Below are 20000 nucleotides of genomic sequence, written 5' to 3' on the forward strand. Positions count from 1 at the left end.
GTTGCAGGGGCTGGGAAGGTGGCTCAGTGGTAGAGCGCTTGCCTTGCATGCTCGAGGCCCTGGGTTCGATTCCTCAGCACTACATAAGCAAAAAGAAAAAAGCCGGAAGTGGCGCTGTGGCTCAAGTGATAGAGCGCTAGCCTTGAGCTGAAGAGCTGTGGGACAGCGCCCAGGCCCAGAGTTCAAGCCCCATGACTGAACCCCCCCCCCCCAAAAAAAAAAAAAAAAAGAATCTCTGTTGCAGTTGCTAAACATTGTCATTGTAGCACAAAATAGCCTCAGACAACATGTAAATGAGTGGGCATGTCTGTGTTCGAATAAAACGTTATTCCTTCAGACAAGCAGTAGACCATATTTGGCCCATAGGCTGTAAGTTTGGTGATTACTGAGCTAGCCTAAGTTTCTGAACTTGGCTTCCCAAAACAGCAAAGCAGAAATTACCAGGTTTCTTAAGAGTTCCATTGATGCTGACTGGCTCTGTGTCACTTGAGTCACTATTTTTGTTTGAAGTGAGTTTCAGACAAGACCCCAAGTCTTGAAAAAGAGGCTCGGCATGTGCTGAGAGAGTTGCAGGAATTCTTGTCATTTTGTGGGGAGGACCACTGCATAACCTAAGACCAGGCATATAGAAATCATTGCTCTAGACTGGAGGTTACAGACTTGTGTCTTGAGAGAGACAGGCAGTGGGTATGTGTGAATCAATTTGCAGGAATTCCAGAACATATAGACTGCCAAGAAGGGTAGCACCTCTTAGCCCCAGCTCAATGTCACCAGGAATGTGGGGGTAACATTGCTGGGTCTGCCAGTGTTTCAAGAAAAGCGAGACAGTCCTCTTCCTCTCCCCTCCTCTTCTTTCCCCTCCTCTCCTTCCCTCACCTCCTTCCACTCCTTTTCTGTCACTACTGGGACTTGAACTCATTGCCTGGGCACTGTCCCTTAGCTTTTTTTGCTCAAGTCTCGTGCTCTACCACTTGAGCCACAGCTCTACTTCCAGCTCTTTGCTGGTTAGTTAGAGATAAGAATCTCATAGGCTTTCTTGCCCAGGTTGGCTTTGAACCACAGTCTTCAGATCTCAGCCTCCTGAGTAGCTAGGTTTATAGGCATGAGCCGCCACTGGCACCTGACCAAATATTTCCTTTTTTGTTTCTTTCTCTGTCTCTCTTGTATATATGAAATCTCTTGGTAATTTTAAGTATTGGCAGATATTTCAATTATTTTGCACACTATGGGCCAAACAAAACATGTCTGTGTTCTAGACACATTCTGTCAGTTTTTTAACTGTTCCTCCAGACCATGAATAAATTCAACTTTGATAGTTAACTCCAATCATGCTACTCCAAATGATTTAAGGACATTGACATTACAGTCACAAACTCCTGGGCACCCATGAAAGAGGTGCCAATCATCACTTCCTATTTGAAAGACATGGGAATGTGTCAGAAATAACAGGGCTCAGAGTAAGTCTTCCCACCAGCCTCAGATCTGCATGGGACCTTTTCTTAGGAACGACATGCTTATTTCCAAGGCACTGGGCAAAGACACATACAGTGATGGGATCAGAAGAGCCATCACTTTATGACTACCAGTTGACCATGGCTTTAAGGAATCAAGTCACACTGTGGGCAGTTAGTTGAGTTGGTGGTTTGCTGTATACTTGGTATGGATATTATCGATTAAAGCTTTTCATTATTGACAGTTTCTCCATCTGCTGTTTGCTGTTTTCAGGGGAAAGCACCCTTTATGACTCAACAGCAGATGTCTGCTCTTTCCCGAGAAGGGATATTAGATGCCCTCTTTGTTCTCTTTGAAGAATGCAGTCAGCCTGCTCTGATGAAGATTAAGCATGTGAGCAACTTTGTTCGGAAGTGTAAGTCTGGAGAATTTCTTTCTTTTTTTTTGATGATGATGATGATAGTGGTACTGGGGTTGGACCTCACCCTTTGAGGCAGACTCTCTGTTACTTGAGTTATACTCTCAGCCCTTTGGGGAAATGTTTCTTTTTTTTTTTTTTTTTGGCCAGTTGTGGGGCCTGAACTCTGGTCCTGGGCACTGTCCCTCAGCTCTTCAGCTCAAAGCTAGTGCTCTACCACTTGAGCCACAATGCCACTTCTGGCTTTTTCTGCTTTCTGCTTATGTGGTGCTGAGGAATCGAACCCAGGGCCTCATGCATGCAAGGCAAGCACTCTACCACTGAGCTACCTTCCCAGCCCATGGGAAATGTTTCTTGAACACCATTCTGATAGGGATACCAGAGGCCGCTGGAGGTGGAGTTAGGTAGTAATGGTTGACGCTAGTAGGTGAAAACTCTGGTCTAAACAAGGCTGACTCAAGGTTCACGTTCTTTTTTAGGGGTCACGTTCTTTTTTAGCTGGGAAACTAGATAAGCGAGCTCCTTAGTCACAAGGGATAGGAGCTTAACTCACAGAGTGAATTTCTTTACTCATAGAATTGAGAGGGGTCAGGACACTGATTATTATGAGGGCTTTGTGGAATGGGAATGTATAATTAATTACCCTAAAGAGTTGGAGGGTACTGATTAAGCAAAATTGACATAGGTTGACTATTGTGACCTTCAATATTTTACAGTTTCTTCATGTGCAGAAATTGGGGGAATGTATGTAAAATTAGATCATGAATGAGTTAATACAGACTAGCTTTATGTTCCTGGCATATCATAGACAATACATGTTGACCAGCAGTGATAACCATAAACCTCGATGATGTTTAAGACATTGTGTATCTTTACAATGTACTTGAGGTATTTGTTCGTCATTCTGTATTTATTTGATTATGATTCCACTTTCTTTAAATTCTTAATTAGGGAGTGGGAGGGGAAGGAAATGGCATGACAAGATGAGCTTACTTACCATCTTCAGGCCCCTTCCTTAGTCTTAAGCCTCCCCCCTGGTTACGTTAAAAGCATCCTATCATCAAGAACCATTCAGCAGTCAGGGGGCTTGCTTTAGTGGAAGGTAGACTTTTTCAAGTAGAACTCTCTTCCGGGGAATTGCTTCACATTTTTGAAGAGGCTTCCTGGGGAGAACTGTGAAGAGGCCATGATTGAAATCTAGTGATTACAGTTGTATGATTCACCCCCCCCCCCCACACACTCCCTTTTAAGCCTTCTGTTACGGAATGTAAGCTTTGCTTTTCTATGTGGAGAAGGGGCTATCAGCTGCTACTGTCAAGTTTCTTGGGTCTTCCGTAGGAATAGAGTCTCTCTCTCTCTCTCTCTCTCTCTCTCTCTGACCATCTTTCTTTTTCTGTCTCTGCCAGTACTGGGGCTTGAACCTGGGGACTCTTGCTCTCTCAGCTTTTTGCTCAAGGATGGTGCGCTACCATATGAGCCATATCTCTCCTTAGGACTCTTTGTTGGTTAATTGGAGATAAGAGTCTCAGATTTATCTACCAGGGCTGGCCTCAGATGTTAGCCTCCTGAGTAGTAGCTAGGATTACATTGTGAGCCACCAGCACCCCGCAGAAATGGAAATTTCCTTTGGGACAGCGAGGGTAACTCTGAAGTAGTGCCTCTAATAGAGATGCCCCTGACTTTGGGCCAAAGGACGGCAGCAAATGGGCATCTGGAAACCAAAGAAGGGATTTTCTTCACTGACTATAGTCATGCATCACTTGATCAGGGTATATGGTCTGAGAAATGTGTCATTAAGTGAAATGTGTCATTGTGAAGACATCATAGAGAATATTTAGACAGATCTACATGGGGTAGGTCTGTCATTCAATATGGAATCTTTTTTTTTTTTTTTGCCCGTCCTGGGCCTTGCTTGAACTCTAGGCATGGGCTTTGTCCCTGAGCTTCTTTTGTTCAAGGCTAACACTCTACCACTAAAGCCACAGTGTCATTTCTGGCTTTTTCTGTGTAATTTATTGGAAATAAGGTCTCATGGACTTTTCTGCCAGGCTGGCTTTGAACTGCGATCCTCAGATCTCTGCCTCCTGAGTAGCTAGGATTACAGGTGGGAGCCACTGGTGCCTGGCTGTTGCATTTTTTTTCCCTAAAAAAAAAAGTTCAGTTTTTAATATATCTTTAAAAAATTAACCGATGCATAATAATTGTACGTATTTGGGGTGCAGTGTGGTTGTCTCAATACATGCTTATTTTAAAAATTAATTAGTAAAACAAAGAGGTTACAATTCCATACGCATGCTTATTTTTAATATGTAGTGATCAGGTCAGGGTCATTGGTACGTGCATCACTTTGAACATGTATCATTTCCTTGTTTTGGGAATGTTCAAATCTCTCAATTCATTAGGCGCTTTATGAAGATGGTACTGGTGTAACTTACCATACTTTTTTTTTTTTCAGTCCTAGGGCTTGAACTCAAGGCCTGGGCACTGTCCCTGAGCTTCTTTTGCTCAAGGCTAACTAACACTCTACCACTTGAGTTACAGTGCCACTTCTGGCTTTTTCTGTTTATGTGGTACTAAGGAATCGAACAGGGCTTCATGCATGCTAGGCAAGCACTACCACTAAGCCATATTCCCGGCTTTTTTTTTTTTTGTAAGTAGGACTCTAAAATGGTGTTACTACCTTTGCTACATGTTACAATAGGATTATCCAAAGCAATTCTTTTTTTTTTAGATTAGTATTTATATTGTGTTTAAGTAGTTGGTTAAAGGGGTTCCAATTCCACCAACTCTGATTATGAGCACATTGCAATGTCACCCCGTTCCATCATTCTCCCAGATCTTTCCCAGCCACACTCAGATGCTCAACACAATTCCAAATGTGGGATCTGGGAACTTTTTGCAAGTTTCCGAATACTTCAAGGGTCCTGCAAGACTCAGTCATTTCATGCAAAAGTGCGTGCTTGTGTGTGTGCGCATGTGCACATGCACTTTTTCCAGGAAGAACTTAATGTAAAATGCTGAGCATAATTAAAAGCAAATAACTTTCTGCCTGTGGGAAGACTACTGTGTTCTGATGTAGGCTGGATTTCCTCATACTTTTCAACATGTGCCTCATGGTCCTGAATGTGGCGCACATTTAGAAAGTTCCCACTTCTGCTGAAGGGCCCTTGGGTTGTTTCGGATTATTTTTGTTCTTTTCCTCATGAGCATCTTCATATGTAGATTTTCGGAGCATATGTGCTGGGGCTTCTGATGAAGGATTGGATTCCTAGAAGTTGAAATGTTGGTTTCCTGAGTTTCAAGAAAGGAAGCAATAGACTCAGCTGTGTTGGCATTGCTCCTTGGGTGACAATGCCATGCCTCCACTGTGTTTCCATTACAGTGTTTTGGGTCTTTGTCTTGACCTCAATATTTTGTACTCACTGGACCTGTTAATACTACAGCACAGGGATAAAGGATTGATGCATGCCGGATGTTTGAGGGGTCATAGAAGCAGCTGATATGGAGAGAAGACATTAAGGGTTTCTCCTCTATTTACCTTAATAATAATCCAGAAGCCTTTTGGGTAAAAAGATGATTTGGAATGGTTTCTTAAAAGTCTGTGAGTAGTGTGGTATTTTTGCCTACAAAGCAGTTTTTCTACTTGTGATTGAGATGCCTGGTTGACTCCCATAACAGACCCAGAGTTATTAAAGTTGGACAACACCATCAGCAACATTGGAGCCCAAGGCCCCATAGAAGGTTAAGAGAGATTGGCTCTGTGTACTAGTGATCATGAAACAAGATTTAACCTAAAAAGTTGCAAGCCAGTGCATTGATGAATGATAGTTCAGCACTCAAATACTTGATACGAGAGATACTTGGACAGGGATGGGGAAGGGAGAACAGGGCCCAGCACTGCATTGTCAGGGAAAAAGAAAATACTATGCCGCTTTCAGGTTTCTTCCACATTTTGTTCTCCATGGTGGGAGCTCTGGATTTCTATTTCATAGTGGTCATAGTGAACTCCTATGGATCTACCCATCCCTGGCCTGATTCCCGAAAGGATCATGGGATGTCTTTCTGAAGTGAGAGTGTGTCTGTGGGGCTCATCCCATAATGCCTTTGACCCCACCCTTTGCAGCTCCACCCTTGTAAGAAAAAAAAAGAGGGAAGATAGGATTCTCTGGGATAATGTATATGTAAATATGAGTGTTTATGTATGTATACATGTATGTGGCACATATGTATATGTGGATATGTATGTAGGTGTGTATATTATTTACATCTGTATCTTTTTTTTTTTTTGGGTCCAGTCATGGGGCCTGAACTCTGGGCCTGGGCACTGTCCCTCAGCTCTTCAGCTCAAGGCTAGCACTCTACCACTTGAGCCACAGCGCCACTTCCGGCTTTTTTCTTTTTGCTTATGTGGTGCTGAGGAATCGAACCCAGGGCCTCATGCATGCAAGGCAAGTGCTCTACCACTGAGCCACCTTCCCAGCCCTACATCTGTATCTTTAAATATATTGTATGTGTGCTGAAGATCGAACCCAGGGCTTCATGAATATTAAACACATGCTCTACTATGGAGCTACATACTAAACCCAAGATAATTGTAACTTCAGGGATCTTTTATTCTCTTTCCATGTGTGTGATAGGGTTTTTCTGTTATTCACAGGATCCAGCTTTTAGGCCAGTCATGATTGCTTTCCTCCATTCTTAGAAGCCAGCATGTCCTTTTAGCAATGTCTCTGCTTAGTCCATTCCAGTATTAATAAGTGCATGCTAGAGTCATGTGTTTAGCCTACACTGTGTACATTGAGACATTGGACTTGGAAAAGGAATAAAACTATGTTATGGAAAAGTCCATGAAAATGGGCAGCATGTGAACCCTGTAGCGATCCTTCAGGTTACTAGCTTCTTTATCTTCTTTGAAAGATTGTCACATGGTAAGGTAAGGAAGACTTTGACACAACGTAAGGGAGATAAAACCTGGCCTAACAGGATAAAACTGAGGAAAGCATGTGTAGGTCTAATGGATAGATTTGGAAAATGGGAACCATGTTGCTTTTTCACATTATGAAGCAGTTGTGTACATGCTGAAAAGCTTATTTGACCTAACACTGTCCTGCAGCCTTCAGAGGAAGGAGAAAAAGCCTGGGTTGTATCCTCCCTCCCTATTTTCTTAGTCTACAGGATTCAAATTATAGCTACCATGGAAACTGTACTTTGGAATTTCTGAAGCCCTTAATTTTAACTTAACATATAAAAACACTTTTGTGCTGATTTTATAATTATTCGTGATGGATGAGAAAATGACTAAATGTCTTTTGACAGTGAAGGAAGTCATAAGCACATTTTTCTTCTTTCCTTTCATAAAGATGCATATATTTGGAGTGCTTTATTTACCTGGGTATTACACTTCCATCTCTTTGCAGATTCTGACATTGTAGCCGAACTACAGGAGCTTCAGCCTTCGGCAAAGGACTTTGAAGTTCGAAGTCTTGTAGGTTGTGGTCACTTTGCGGAAGTACAGGTGGTCAGAGAGAAAGCAACCGGGGACATCTATGCCATGAAAATCATGAAGAAGAAGGCCTTGTTGGCTCAGGAGCAGGTAGGAGCATTTTCACATCAGGTCTTTCTCTTTCTGGACTGGAATGTTCATTGCAGAGACAATCACCTGCTGGTTTGGCATCTAGAATTCAGCAAGTTCTCTGACTTGGTCGCTAATTATTCCTGGAAGATCAAAAAGAAAAAAAAAAACCCAAAAAACCAAAAAATAAACCTGTGGTGTTGCTTAGCTTTTGTCGAGCTGCTGTGGGTTAATTTAGAAGGCTCACAAACTTCCATCGATTTCTTTATCCTGATTCTATAATTTTATTTCAGAACCAAGTTGACCTCCTAATTAAGGCATTTATGTATGTTGCACATATACATATATGTGCAACATACATGCATATATATGTTCTTTCCTGACCATTAGCTGGATATTTGGGAACATGCATACAATTGGAGAATTAGGTAGCATTTGCTTTAGTACAGGCTGTAGATAACTTCTATGGCAGGCATATGTATTTGATTTTATCATGAGCCTTTGTAGAAGTTAAATAGAATCGTGTTGCGTAGCTGGGGAGTTGCTTTTCCATTGTGATATTCTTCTTTCTTTAAGTAGGGCTGGTGTATCTCTAGACATATTGATTCATTTGTTGTGTTTTAAAGAGAGTGAGAGCTGCCAGCCTTGGAGTTCAGAGAGTAATTTATTAGTTACAGACATCGTAGTGCACATCATGGTTCTAATAATGTACCTAGCTCTGTGGGGAGCTGGCGGAAGGGATTGAAGTTCCATAGCTGTTACTTTCAGGGTTTAACCACAGCCTTGGGAAGAGGAGGAAAAATGCAGATCTATAAAACAGGTGCTTACCAGAGAAAGCATCACAGAGGGGAGAGAACAATTAAACTCATTAGCGGTGATGGGAGATGTCATGAGTGAGCCAGAGACAATTTGTCCTCTCTGATGAGAGGGAATGGAGCCTGGGCACAGAAGTGATAGGAGGTAGCCATGGATGAGAACTATGGTGCTGTGTGTGTGTCTGTGTGTGTGTGTCTGTGTGCCTGTTTAGTGGTTCAGTATAAACACATTGTGAACTAGGGCAAACTTGAGGACATTTGAGTGGGTTGGGGAATTGGAGGGAAATGTCATAAGCCGTACTTAATCAAAAACTTTACCATTTCAACTACTTTTAGTGTGTAACTTAGTAGTATTAATGTACAACCATCTATAGTGGTATTAATGCAGAACCATCAAGTACAACTGTAACCATCATCTGTATCTAGAGCTTAGTCATCATCCCAAACAGAGTCTCTGTACCCATCCCACCCTCCCAAGATTTTAAACAAAGCAAAACCGTCCTGTATTTCTATGGCAACAGGTACAATGGCAAAATTCTATACCTTTCCAGTAGTTTCCAGATTTACATCATTTGTTCCTGTTGCCCTAGACCATTTTTGGAATGGCATTTCTACTTTGTGAAACAGTTGGAGATCATTTAGGCTTTTAGAATGCGGAGGTTGTGATTGCTTGGGTCCCTGAGGACTTCAGTGACATTTTGTGGCTTCCAGGCAGAGAAGCAGCAGAGGGCAGGAAGCTGCTTGTCAGATCCCAAGAATGACAGATGTATACCAGGTCCAATAGACTGTCTCTGCACATTGAATATTTGTTTGGGGAAGAAAATGTGAGCAACTTCACAGACAGGAAAAATGACACGATGTTGCAAATAACTTGGAAGACCAGAGGCTAAGGTACTTACTAGGTCTCCTACATTTGAGTCAGAACTAATCTATCATCATCACATACTTCCTGAGCATTTGTGTTTCTAGGTCCTTGAGGAGAGGCATTTGATGTAGTCTGACCTTGCGATGCAAACATTGTAGATGGGAAATAGCACATGTAAGTAAAAAAAAAAAAGGAATCCAGCGCGCCACACTGCAGGCAGACCATAGAGGTGTTCATACAGGTTTGCCTGTATGAATGGTTTGAAAGGAGCATGTAAGAAGTGTGGACTCTTCCTTAAGTGTGTGTCCATTCCTCAAGAGAGTGCATATAACAGAAAAATAGGTATCTTAATGGAATCTCTGTCAGGAGTTGGAACTTAAGGACCTGAGAAGAGAAAAGCCACCAAGGAAGAAGCTGAAGAAAGGAAGCGTTGGAGAGGTGGTATCCTGCAGGCAAAGCCTGTCACCCAGGGGAGGCCAGCACACTTGCCTGAAATACTGTGACAACTGGAAGAGGTCCCCAGAGACCACTTACTTTAATGGACACTTCAGGGGTCAGTTAGGGGTGAGCAAGTGAAGGTGGAGGCTGTTCAGTTCAGCGACCTCCTCTGAACAGCTTTTATATGCCATCATGAAGAAGAACCAGCCCCTTGGGGCAGTAAATGACTGGAGTTGGGTTGCTATTTTCCAAAAGGCTGGCATTTAGCACTAGAGGTGTGCTAGGTGATTTTTAGGCAGTGTGAGGACAAACTATTTAAAAACACTTAATAGTTTTTTTTTTAAACTGTATCTTTTTTTTTTTTTTTTGTCTTTTCTTTTTTGGTACTGGGGATCGAACCCAGGATGTTGTACTTGCTAGGCAAGCGCTTTGCCACTGAGCTACATCCCAGCCCCACTTAATAGTTTTGTACTCACTAGCATATCAAAACCTGCAGCTTCCACAGATGCTGTTGTAGGAACTGATATGGAACAAGGTATACTTCAAGTTAAACTGACTGAAACAATCACAGATTTATAGAAGAGTTCCATGATCAGTCAGGGTTCTTAGGGGAAATGAAGCAGTAAGTTAACATATAAAGCTAACCCTCACACACAGTTTTCCTGAAGCATTCTCGTAGCCTCTGCCTCTATGGATTTACCCAACTACAAACTAAAAATAGGAAGAAAGGAAAGATGGTGTGTGTGTGCACCAAATGGTAGACATTTTTCTTGTCACTAATTTCTAACGAATTCAGTATTGCTATTTGTGTAGTATTAAGTATTACAGGAGGTGATTAGAACCATACAGAAGATCTATATAGGTTCTGTGCAAATACTGTGCTATTTTATATAAGTGACTTGAGGTTCTGTGTGATTTGCTACTCATAGGTGTTCTTGAACCAATCTACCATAGACAAACAGACATACACGCACACAGAATATACATATGCCATTGTTGTATATACACGGATCATAGATTATATCTACATATAAGATATCCACATAGAATGCAAATGCATGTTTATAGGTACACACACATCTATACCCATATACACATATGTGCAGAATTGACTTACGCCAGGCAGGTGGTTTCAGTGGTGGTGCAAACTGGAAAGTCTGAAGGCTGTAGGCAGGACAACAGGCTGGAAATTTTGGAAATTTGAGGGAGAGGAAAGGATGATGCACTCTTAAAGCACAATTTCTTGATCTTTAGAGAAAGCACTGGCTTTCTCTTCAGGTCTTTGAACTGATTGGAAGAGGCCCACACAGATAACTGAAGAAAAGCTGTCACTTAAAGTCAACTGATTGTAGACAAAAACATCTCCACAATACCTTTACAGCAATTCTTAATGTCTGAATAACTGGGTGTTATGGCCTGGCAAGGTTGACACATAGAATTACCTATCAGACAGTACAACTTTCCCGCCCTCTGGAACCACTTGAAAATACTTCACTGTGTAGTGGCTATCACAAGGACTTCACAACACTATCATAAGACAAGTATCAGAAAAACATGTGCCATATACCTACTTATATACTCCCCCATATGTATACAAATCCACACATACTGGCGCACATGTACATGTACATATTACCTCCCTATTTTTATATATGTCTATATAATTCAGTATATATCTGTATCTTGAAAACTCCAAGTCTGCAGCTGGGCACAGTGGTATCTACTGTTGAGGCAGGAGAATCACAAGTTTGAGGCCAGACTAGTCTACATAGCAAGACCCTGTCTTAAAAAAACAAAAGGCCGCCGGGCGCCGGTGGCTCACGCTTGTAATCCTAGCTACTCAGGAGGCTGAGATCTGAGGATCATGGTTCAAAGCCAGCCCGGGCAAGAAAGTCTGTGAGACTCTTATCTCCAATAAACCACTAGAAAACTGGAAATGACTCTGTAGCTCAAGTGGTAGAGCGCTCGCCATGAGCTGAAGAGTGCAGGGACAGTGCCCAGACCCAGAGTTCAAGTCCCATGACTGACAAAAAAACAAACGCCAAAAATCCCCCAAAACAACAACAACAAAAAACAGAAGGCCAAGCTGGTGACTTTGGCTCACTCTGTAATACTAGCTACTTAGGAGGTCAAGATGGGGAAGGTTGTGATACAAAGCCAGCCCTGGCTAAAAGTTCACAAGATCCCACCTCACTTAATAGAAAGCTGGCCGTGGTGGCAGTATGAAGGTGGCGCACACCTTTCATTCCAGCTACAGGGGAGCGATAAATAGGATTGCAATTCAGGCCAACCCTCAAAAAATTACCAAGGCGACAAGAGTGGGGTCATGTCTCAAGCAGTAGAGCACTTGCTTGGCAAGGTCAAGGTCCTGAGTTTAAACCCAAGTACTGCCAACTCCCCCCCCCCCTGCAAAAAAACCCTCTAAACCAAGCAACAAACAACAACAAATAATAATAAAAACAGCCAAAAAAAGAAGCAAAAAATAAAATTCTAAGTTTATGCCAATTCCTCCAATTCACAAGGATCATTTTAGTCTTTGCCTTTTCTGTGTTTCTCTATGTGTTAGTCAGCTTTCTGTTACTGTAACAAATACTTGAGGTTTGTTTTGATTTACAGTTCAGAGATTTCAGTTCAGGGTTGGTGGGCTCCATTGCTTTTGGATGAAGTAGTTCATGACAAAACTGTTTGTCTCATGGCCGGCATGTAAAAGAGAGAAAGATAACATGGAGTTGCAGTATCCTTTTTAAAGGCATGGCCCAAAGACCTCCTACTAGGCTCCACTTCCTTTTATTTATTTATTTTTTTTGGTTGGTTGTTGGGCTTGAACTCGGCGTCTGAGGCTGTTCCTGAGCTTTTTCCACTCAAGGTTAGAGCTCTATTACTTTGAGCTACAGCTCTACTTTGGATTTTCAGGTAGTTCATTGGAGGTAAGAGTCTCATGGACATTCTTGCCTGGGCTGGCTTTGAGCTCTGATTCTCAGATCTTAGCCTCCTGAGTAGGTAAGATGACAGGCATGAGCCACCAGTGCTGGGCTCAGTCTCTACTTCTTAATGTTTCTCTTATTAAGAAGTAGAGCCTCTGGGTGCTGGTGGCTCACGCCTGTAATCCTAGCTACTCAGAAGGCTTAGATCTGAGGATCATGATTCAAAGCCAGCCCGGGCAGGAAAGTCTGTGAGACTCTGATCTCCAATAAACCACTTGAAAACTAGAAGTGGCACTGTGGCTCAAGCGGTAGAGCACTTGCCTTGAGCTGAAGAGCGCAGGGACAGCGCCCAAGCTCAGAGTTCAAGCCCCATGACCGACCAAAAAAAAAAAAAAGTAGAGCATAGTAGAGGGGGTTTAGGACCAAGACTTTAATCCATGGACCATTAGGGCAACACTTATCAAACTATAGTGGTAATTCTCAGCTGTAACATTATGCCCATACTATTTTCACTTTTTTTTTTTAAGTACTCAGGTTTAGGCTTGGCCTCATTCTTCCTAGACAGATGCTGTACCATTTGAACTATGCTCCCGGCCTTTTTTGCTTTAGTTTTTCAGTTAGAGACTTGCATTTTTGTCCAGGGCTATCCTTGGTCTGTAATCTCCATCTCCCAGGGAGTTGGGATTACAGGTGTGTGCCACCACGTCCAGCAGTGCTTGTTTTCTGTATCTTTATGCATTCTGTTGACTATCTTGGTAGTTGACTATCTTTGTAGTTATTCTCTGTCCTGTTGGTGGGCCCAAATAACCTGCTCTAAAATCTCCTCTCTGTGTGATGCCTTCGTGCCCCCATATCTGATAGCCACTCTACTCTACTTGTACCATGCACCCTGTTCTAGGTACCATGGTGCTGTCTTTCCCACCTGGCCTGTGCTCTCATCTTGTTTTGTTCCACCTAAAGTCTTCGAGCATGAACTGTTCAGAGAGCACAGGTAAACAGGAAAAGAAAGACACTTGGGTAGCAAGGAAGTGAGCTAAAGTTAAAGAGAGATGTTAAGTAAATAATTGGGTGGGTAATATATGGATCTGGCACAAACTGAACAAAATAAGTGCATAACTGAGCCAAGTTGTGTAATGCTAAGCTAAGTGATGACTTAAACCCCAGAATCATCTGTTTTGGCTTAAAGGCAGATAAAGGGAGTTTTTCTTTTATATTTCTTTCTTTCTATTAAAATTTGTCTAAAGAGTTTCTTTTTCCCTATAGGTCTCATTTTTTGAGGAAGAACGGAATATATTATCTCAAAGCACAAGCCCTTGGATTCCCCAATTACACTGTGCCTTTCAGGACAGAAATCACCTCTACCTGGTGAGTCTTCCTATCCCTCTCTGTGGAGCAAGCCGCATACTCTGATCACAGATACCACCATTACAGAATGGGATGATGGTTCTTGCCAACACGACCCATGTCTGACTGACTCATTCAGTCCGTCCCTCCTGTGACTTCCGGGTCTCCCTTGTCCCTTTCCTTCTAAAGATTAGGAGTCAGCCATTTAGCAAAGGCTTGCTGACCAGTTGGGCTCTGGATCCGTGGTTTACAGGGCAATAAAAAGGAATGGTCTCTACCTTTAATGGAATCTTGCTTTACTTGTTTCAAAGTTCAAATAATCCGTAGTTGTTATAAGAAGATGCAGCCTATTCTCACCATGTAAAAACTAAAAAGAGTTTATCTCCTAGAAATAAGAGTCATGGTTACCAGAGGCTGGGAAGGGTTGAGAGTTGAGGGGAAGAGAGAAAGGCTAGTTATTCGTTCTAAAAGTCCAGTTAGATAGTAGGATTGTCTTTGGTATCCTCTAGCACAAGAGGGCAACCTGAGCTAATCATAACTTATTGCATATTTTAAAGTAGCTAGAAGGATTTTGAATGTTCCTGACACACAGATGATAACATATACTAGTTACCCTAATGTAATCATTGCATGCTGCCTACGTGTGTTTAAATATCACTGTACCTCATGGACATCTGCACTTGCCATGTGTCAGTTCAAAGATGCCTGCACTGCAGACAGGTATGAAGTACAAGGGAACATCCTATACCTTTTTTCTTTCTTTTCTTTCTTTTTTTTTTATGTGTGCCATTCATGGAGCTTGAACTCAGACAGGATGCTGTCCCATGGCTTTGCTCAAAGTTACTACTCTACCACTTGAGCCACAGCTCTACTTCTGGCTTTTTGCTGGTTAATTGGAGGTACAGGTCTCACAGACTTTCCTGCCTGGATTGAACTAAGATCCCCAGATTTTGGCCTCCTGAGTAACTAGAATTACAGGTGTGAGCCATTAGCATCTTGAGCACCAGATCTAGAATAAACATTTTAAATGAATGAACACCAAAATAGCATCTGCCTCCTATACATCTTTCCTGGCTATTTCTTACATCCATTCCTTTCTCTGTTGTGTGAATCCTGGCCTCAGTTTCCTTTTGCCTGCTTTTCTATATGGCCTCTGGAATGTTCTCCCTGCTGTCCATCTTTCCCTGCACCTTGAAGGTATGTTACATACTGCAGCTGAGTCAAAACCCACTGTCAAAACCTTTCAAGATTCTCTGATGTTCTCTGGATAAAGTCCAAACCTTGTCATGTGGTTGACAAGCCTTTCTCACCTGTGTCTCCAAGGACTCTTGTCAGCTTCCATTTCTTTCTTTCTGTGCCCATCCTGGGTTTTCTTTGCTTCTTGTCCTTTGTCTTGTCTATTCCGTCTCTGTCTACTTGACTCACTACTGCTTCTCTTTCTGGGGTTGGGTTAGATGTCACTTCTGGAAACCTCCTTGGCCCTGTACCTCTGGGATGGCTGGGATGGACGCCCTTCTGCTGAATGCTCACAGCTACCTGCACTCCTCCTCACATGAGTGGGTGTCCATCTCTTCCTTCCTGAGGAGAGCAATTATGTTTCCCTTGCTTCAGGTGGAGCGTTACCAAGTAAACCCCTAAGAACTATTTATTGGATGGAATGCATGATTAACTTCATAGAAATCTGATTTACATACAAATTCACTTATTGTGTTGCAGAAATCACATTATGTTAGCAGCAGGGGAGTTTTGCTCTCTAAAGTATGTAATTCAAGATAGACCCAGTAAGAATTTCAAAAAAACAAAAATGGGAGTGTAGTGTTGAGGAAAGTATACTTGGGTCCTTTTGAATTTTGGTGGCTAGAAAGTTCCCATTTGCACTAAGAGGTAGCAAAGAATGTGGCCGGTCATTTTCTATGTACCAGAAAATGGTAGCAAATTCCATTGTGACATCTGGTTCTATATAACGAGGCTAGTCCTTAATTCTGGCAGGTGGCCCACGAAAACAGCACTTTATTGTTCTGGTTCATGAAGAAATCTGTTCCTTTCTATAGAACAGATGCCTGCATCGGTGTCCTTCCGTGAAGGAGCTGATCTTCACAAAGAAAATGCTCTACAATTCACCACTTGTAGCAGTATTGTATTTGAATTCTCTGGGAAATACTTTGTATGGGTAGTTTTCATGCTGAGGGGCTTCAGACCATCCTAGCCCTCAGCTTGTCATTGACCCAAGAACTTCCTCCCTGTCTGTCTCTCTGTCTCTCTCTCTCTACCTATGTATCTATTTCTGTGTGTGTACGAATGTATGAACATATGTATCTACCTACTTCTCTATTTCTATGTATGTATGTGTTTATCTGTCTATCCATTCTTTCTTCCTTGCGTTGTCTTTTCTCTGTTCATCCTCCCCCTACAATCACAGATAGAGTGGTATTAGTTGTGCTGTAGGCTTAGATGCTTAAAGTTGGTAGAGCAGCTCAGTTATATGTGATAATTCAGGAGCTCAGGTTCTTTCTGTCTGGTGGCTCTTCCAGCTAGGATGTTGTCCTCTTTCATGTGGTTGTTACAGGACCATTTTGGGTCTTTGTTCCAACTGGTAGGTAAGAGGAAAAAAAAAAAGCAAAAATTCAGAGCAAGCAAAGTCCTTCCTACACAGAATGACCTGCAAGCTGGACCCATCGTTTCCTCCTGTGTTGCGTTGGCTAGGACTTAGTCCCATGACTGTATCTGTCTGTTTGGGAGACTTGGGCATACATTCTCTAGCTGTGTAGCCTATGCTTGGCTGAATTTCCTCTTATTTGTATGTTAGTTTTTTCATTGCTGTGACAAATACCGGAGAGGAACTATTTATTCAAAATTTAAAATTTTCTTCTAGTAATTGTACTAAGCAGTTTCTTCTCAACATATTGGTTTGAATATAGTACATCTAGCAAATCTTGATCGCCCCTTCCTTCCATTGTTCTCCCCCACAAAGAGAGAGGAACATTTGTTTTTTTTGTTTTTTGTTTTTTTTGTTCGGTTGTGGGGCTTGAACTCTGGGCCTGGGCACTGCCCCTCAGCTCTTCAGCTCAAGGCTAGCGCTCTATCACTTGAGCCACAGCACCACTTCTGGCTTTTTCTGCTTATGTAGTGCTGAGGAATCGAACCCAGGGCCTCATGCATGCAAGGCAAGCACTCTACCACTGAGCCACCTTCCCAGCCCTGAGAGAGGAACATTTTAAAGGAGGAAGGATTTCTCTTGTGCCAGTTTCAGACCATCATGGTAGGGAGGGTATAGCAGAGCAGGGCAGCTCACATAATGGTGATGACCAGGAAGCAGAAAGCAAGCAAGCATGTGTTTGCAGGCATTCTTTTCCCTTCCATCCCCCTTGCCCTTGTTTAATTTTTTGCTGTTACTGGGACTTGAGCTGAGAAGCTGTCATACTCTTGTTTTTTTTTTCGTGGTGGTTTTTCTACTCATGATGCACTACTTCTTGAGACATGGCCTCTATCTACTTCCAGCTTATGGCACTTCCAGCTTTTGGCTGGTTAATTGGAGATAAGAGTCTTGGGAATTTTTCTGTCTGGGCTGGCTCCAAACCAAGATCCTCATAGCTCAGTATCCTGAATAGCTAAGATTATAGGCATACCAGCTCCTGGTTCCCTTTTCCCCTCTGATTTCATCTGAGAGCCTAGATGATAAGGATGCTGCACATGTTCCATGCCGGTCTTCCCCTTATTCAGTTGTCTCTGAAAACCCTTCATGGATACACACAGAGGTATGCTCTATTTTGATATGCTGTTTAAATTAGCTTTCTTCTTTCTATCTTTCACTTTGAGTCACAGTGCCACTTCCAGTTTTCTGGTGGTTAATTGGAGATAAGAGTCTCATGGACTTTCCTGCCAGAGCTGGCTTTGAACCACAATCCTCAGATCTCAGCCTCCTGTGTAGCTAGGATTACAGGTGTAAGCTACCAGTGCCTGGTTTAGATTTCATTAAAATTTTTTTTTTCTCTTTCTTTCAACCTATACCTATATAGTTGTATGCAGTTTTCTTCCCATATAGAAACAGGCTGGACACAGGCTGTGGCTAGACACCGACCCCAGGGCCTCTGTGAATACCAGCCTGTGTTATCATTATGAGCTAAGAGTTAGTGAATGTAACTCATTATTTACACTAGTGAAGTGTAGCAGCTTATGATCGTTTTGACAACGAGACATGTGCTGTTTTGATCTCTTGGCTGAGATTATCTGAATTTTGAGGCATGTCTGAAAATGCACCAGGCGTGCGTTCACGTGTTGTTGCTTCAGAAGCCAGGGTTTTAGAAGCCAGCTGCCCATCAGAAAGGAACTGTTATTTAGAATATCATTCTTGTTTGATTGCTGTTTCTTGTTTGGTCTCTCTCTCTCCAGAGTCATTGGCCTTTTCAGTTTCAATTTTCTCATTGGTGAATGAGATATTAATCCCTCTTCTTGACCCCAATTCAGTTGCTGAGTTTGTTTTTGCCTTGGGGGGTTCTTTGCGTTTTCTGTGCCTTGGAAGTAGTTATTTTGTGTTATTTCAAGTGACTGCATTTATAGTTTTGCCATTTTAGGAGCCACAATTCAATCACATTGTCTCAGGTTGTCTGACCCTACCCTCAGTCTTTCTGACCCAGCAGGTCTGGGGGTGGTGCCTCCTAGTTTGCATTTCCAAGTTCCTGGTGATGCTGCTGATATGTGTGTGTGTGAGTGTGTGTGTTGGGGGGGGGCGGGGACCTCACTTTGACACAAGTTGCTTTATAGCTGCAATTCTAGTTTCTGGCTAATGCTTCCTCCTTTTGTCCCATCAATAATCGTGTATGTGTATGTCTGAAATCCCATTCCTTGTTTTGAGGCCCAGACCCCCTGTTTCTTTCCTTTAAACTAGCCCTCACCTTTGTAAATAGTCTCTTCATTAAACTAATGCCCTCAGCTACCTAGTTTGAATGTGCTGTCTGTTTCTTGCCAAGATCCTGTGAGATTCAGTATTCATTCACAATTTTTTGAATAGATAGATGAATCAAGCTGGAATTCCTATTTTCAGAGATAAAGGGCCTTCTGTGTCTCTCAAGGTCACCTTGCCCTTCATGAAGAATAATATAGGGTCTCTATCAGGAGCCACTCTGCTCAGAGGATCCCTTCTTCTTCCTCTATACCAAAGGACAGGAGCACTGGGCAGATACCGATGCTCTCATGGTGCTTTCAGTCATGCTGAAAGGGCCAGCATTTTCAAGGTGACACTTCTAAGGGGGGACTAGCACAGAATGCCAATAACAATTCCCTGGGGAAGTTGGAAATAGTCAGCTTCTGGTGCTATAACAAACATACCCTAAGACAGGAGAACTTACAAAGAATAGAAGTAGCTTAGCCTTGCCATGCTGGGAGGTCCATGAAAGTGGCACCAGGACCTGCTCAGCATCTGGTGAGGGCCTTGTGCCACAACGGGACATGGCAGAGGAATGTCATGTGGTGGCGAGACAGAGCAAGCATATGAGCCTGGGTTCTGGTTCCTTTCCTGTAAAGCCACTAATACCATTCTGGATCCCCACCCTCATGACCTCATCTGACCCTAATAACCTCCCACAGGCCCCACTTGCAAATACCGTAATTCTACATGTGTTGGACAACACATGACACATTCAGAGCACAGAAATTCTGAAGAACCATTAAATACTTGCATTCCCATATGCTCATTGCCATGTGCACATTTGCCCTTCATTTTAAATTCAGCACAATGAATGGAAATTGCCATTACAGTACCTAGAGGACAGCTGCAAACCCCAACAGAGAAACGTCCTCTCTTTCCAAACTGAACACATGTAAGATTCGCCCTTTAATTAGCATCTGCAGCTGCTGCCCTCAGAAGGGTCTGTCTCTGTTGGTCCCAAAGTCTACATTAAAAGAGCAAGTCCATTATAGCTCCAAGCCAGGCTTGCCTGTCAGCTGATGCGCTTTCTCAGTGGTCGGCAGGGTGGCTATCTAGTTTAGGAGTGTTTCACTGACGGGCTCTTCCCTCCCTGATTCCATCTCCCCTGCTTTTGATTATTGTGCCTTGGTGATCCCCATTTATGTGACCCACAGCTGTTCACTGCGTGTAGCAGATTCCTGCAGTCCTTACAAGGGTGGAAGATCACAGCTTCAGTGCTCTTGGACCTGTTGTCTTGTAGTTCTTTGT

At 42.6% G+C, this 20000-nt stretch overlaps 1 protein-coding gene across 10 annotated transcripts in view; it reads left to right on the top strand.

Annotated features, from left to right (window-relative positions):
- The window catches only part of Cit (citron rho-interacting serine/threonine kinase), a 166004-nt gene that overhangs the window by 5025 nt on the left and 140979 nt on the right, over positions 1-20000 (top strand). For all 10 annotated transcript variants that reach the window (XM_042669642.1, XM_042669643.1, XM_042669647.1 and 7 more), the window contains exons 3-5: positions 1726-1867; positions 7288-7463; positions 13748-13849. In XM_042669642.1, coding sequence (XP_042525576.1) covers positions 1726-1867; positions 7288-7463; positions 13748-13849 — 420 coding nt within the window. The remainder of the gene's footprint in view (positions 1-1725; positions 1868-7287; positions 7464-13747; positions 13850-20000) is intronic.

Source organism: Dipodomys spectabilis, unplaced genomic scaffold (genome assembly GCF_019054845.1).
Source record: "Dipodomys spectabilis isolate Male_0828 unplaced genomic scaffold, ASM1905484v1 ptg000499l, whole genome shotgun sequence".
NCBI lineage: Eukaryota > Metazoa > Chordata > Mammalia > Rodentia > Heteromyidae > Dipodomys > Dipodomys spectabilis.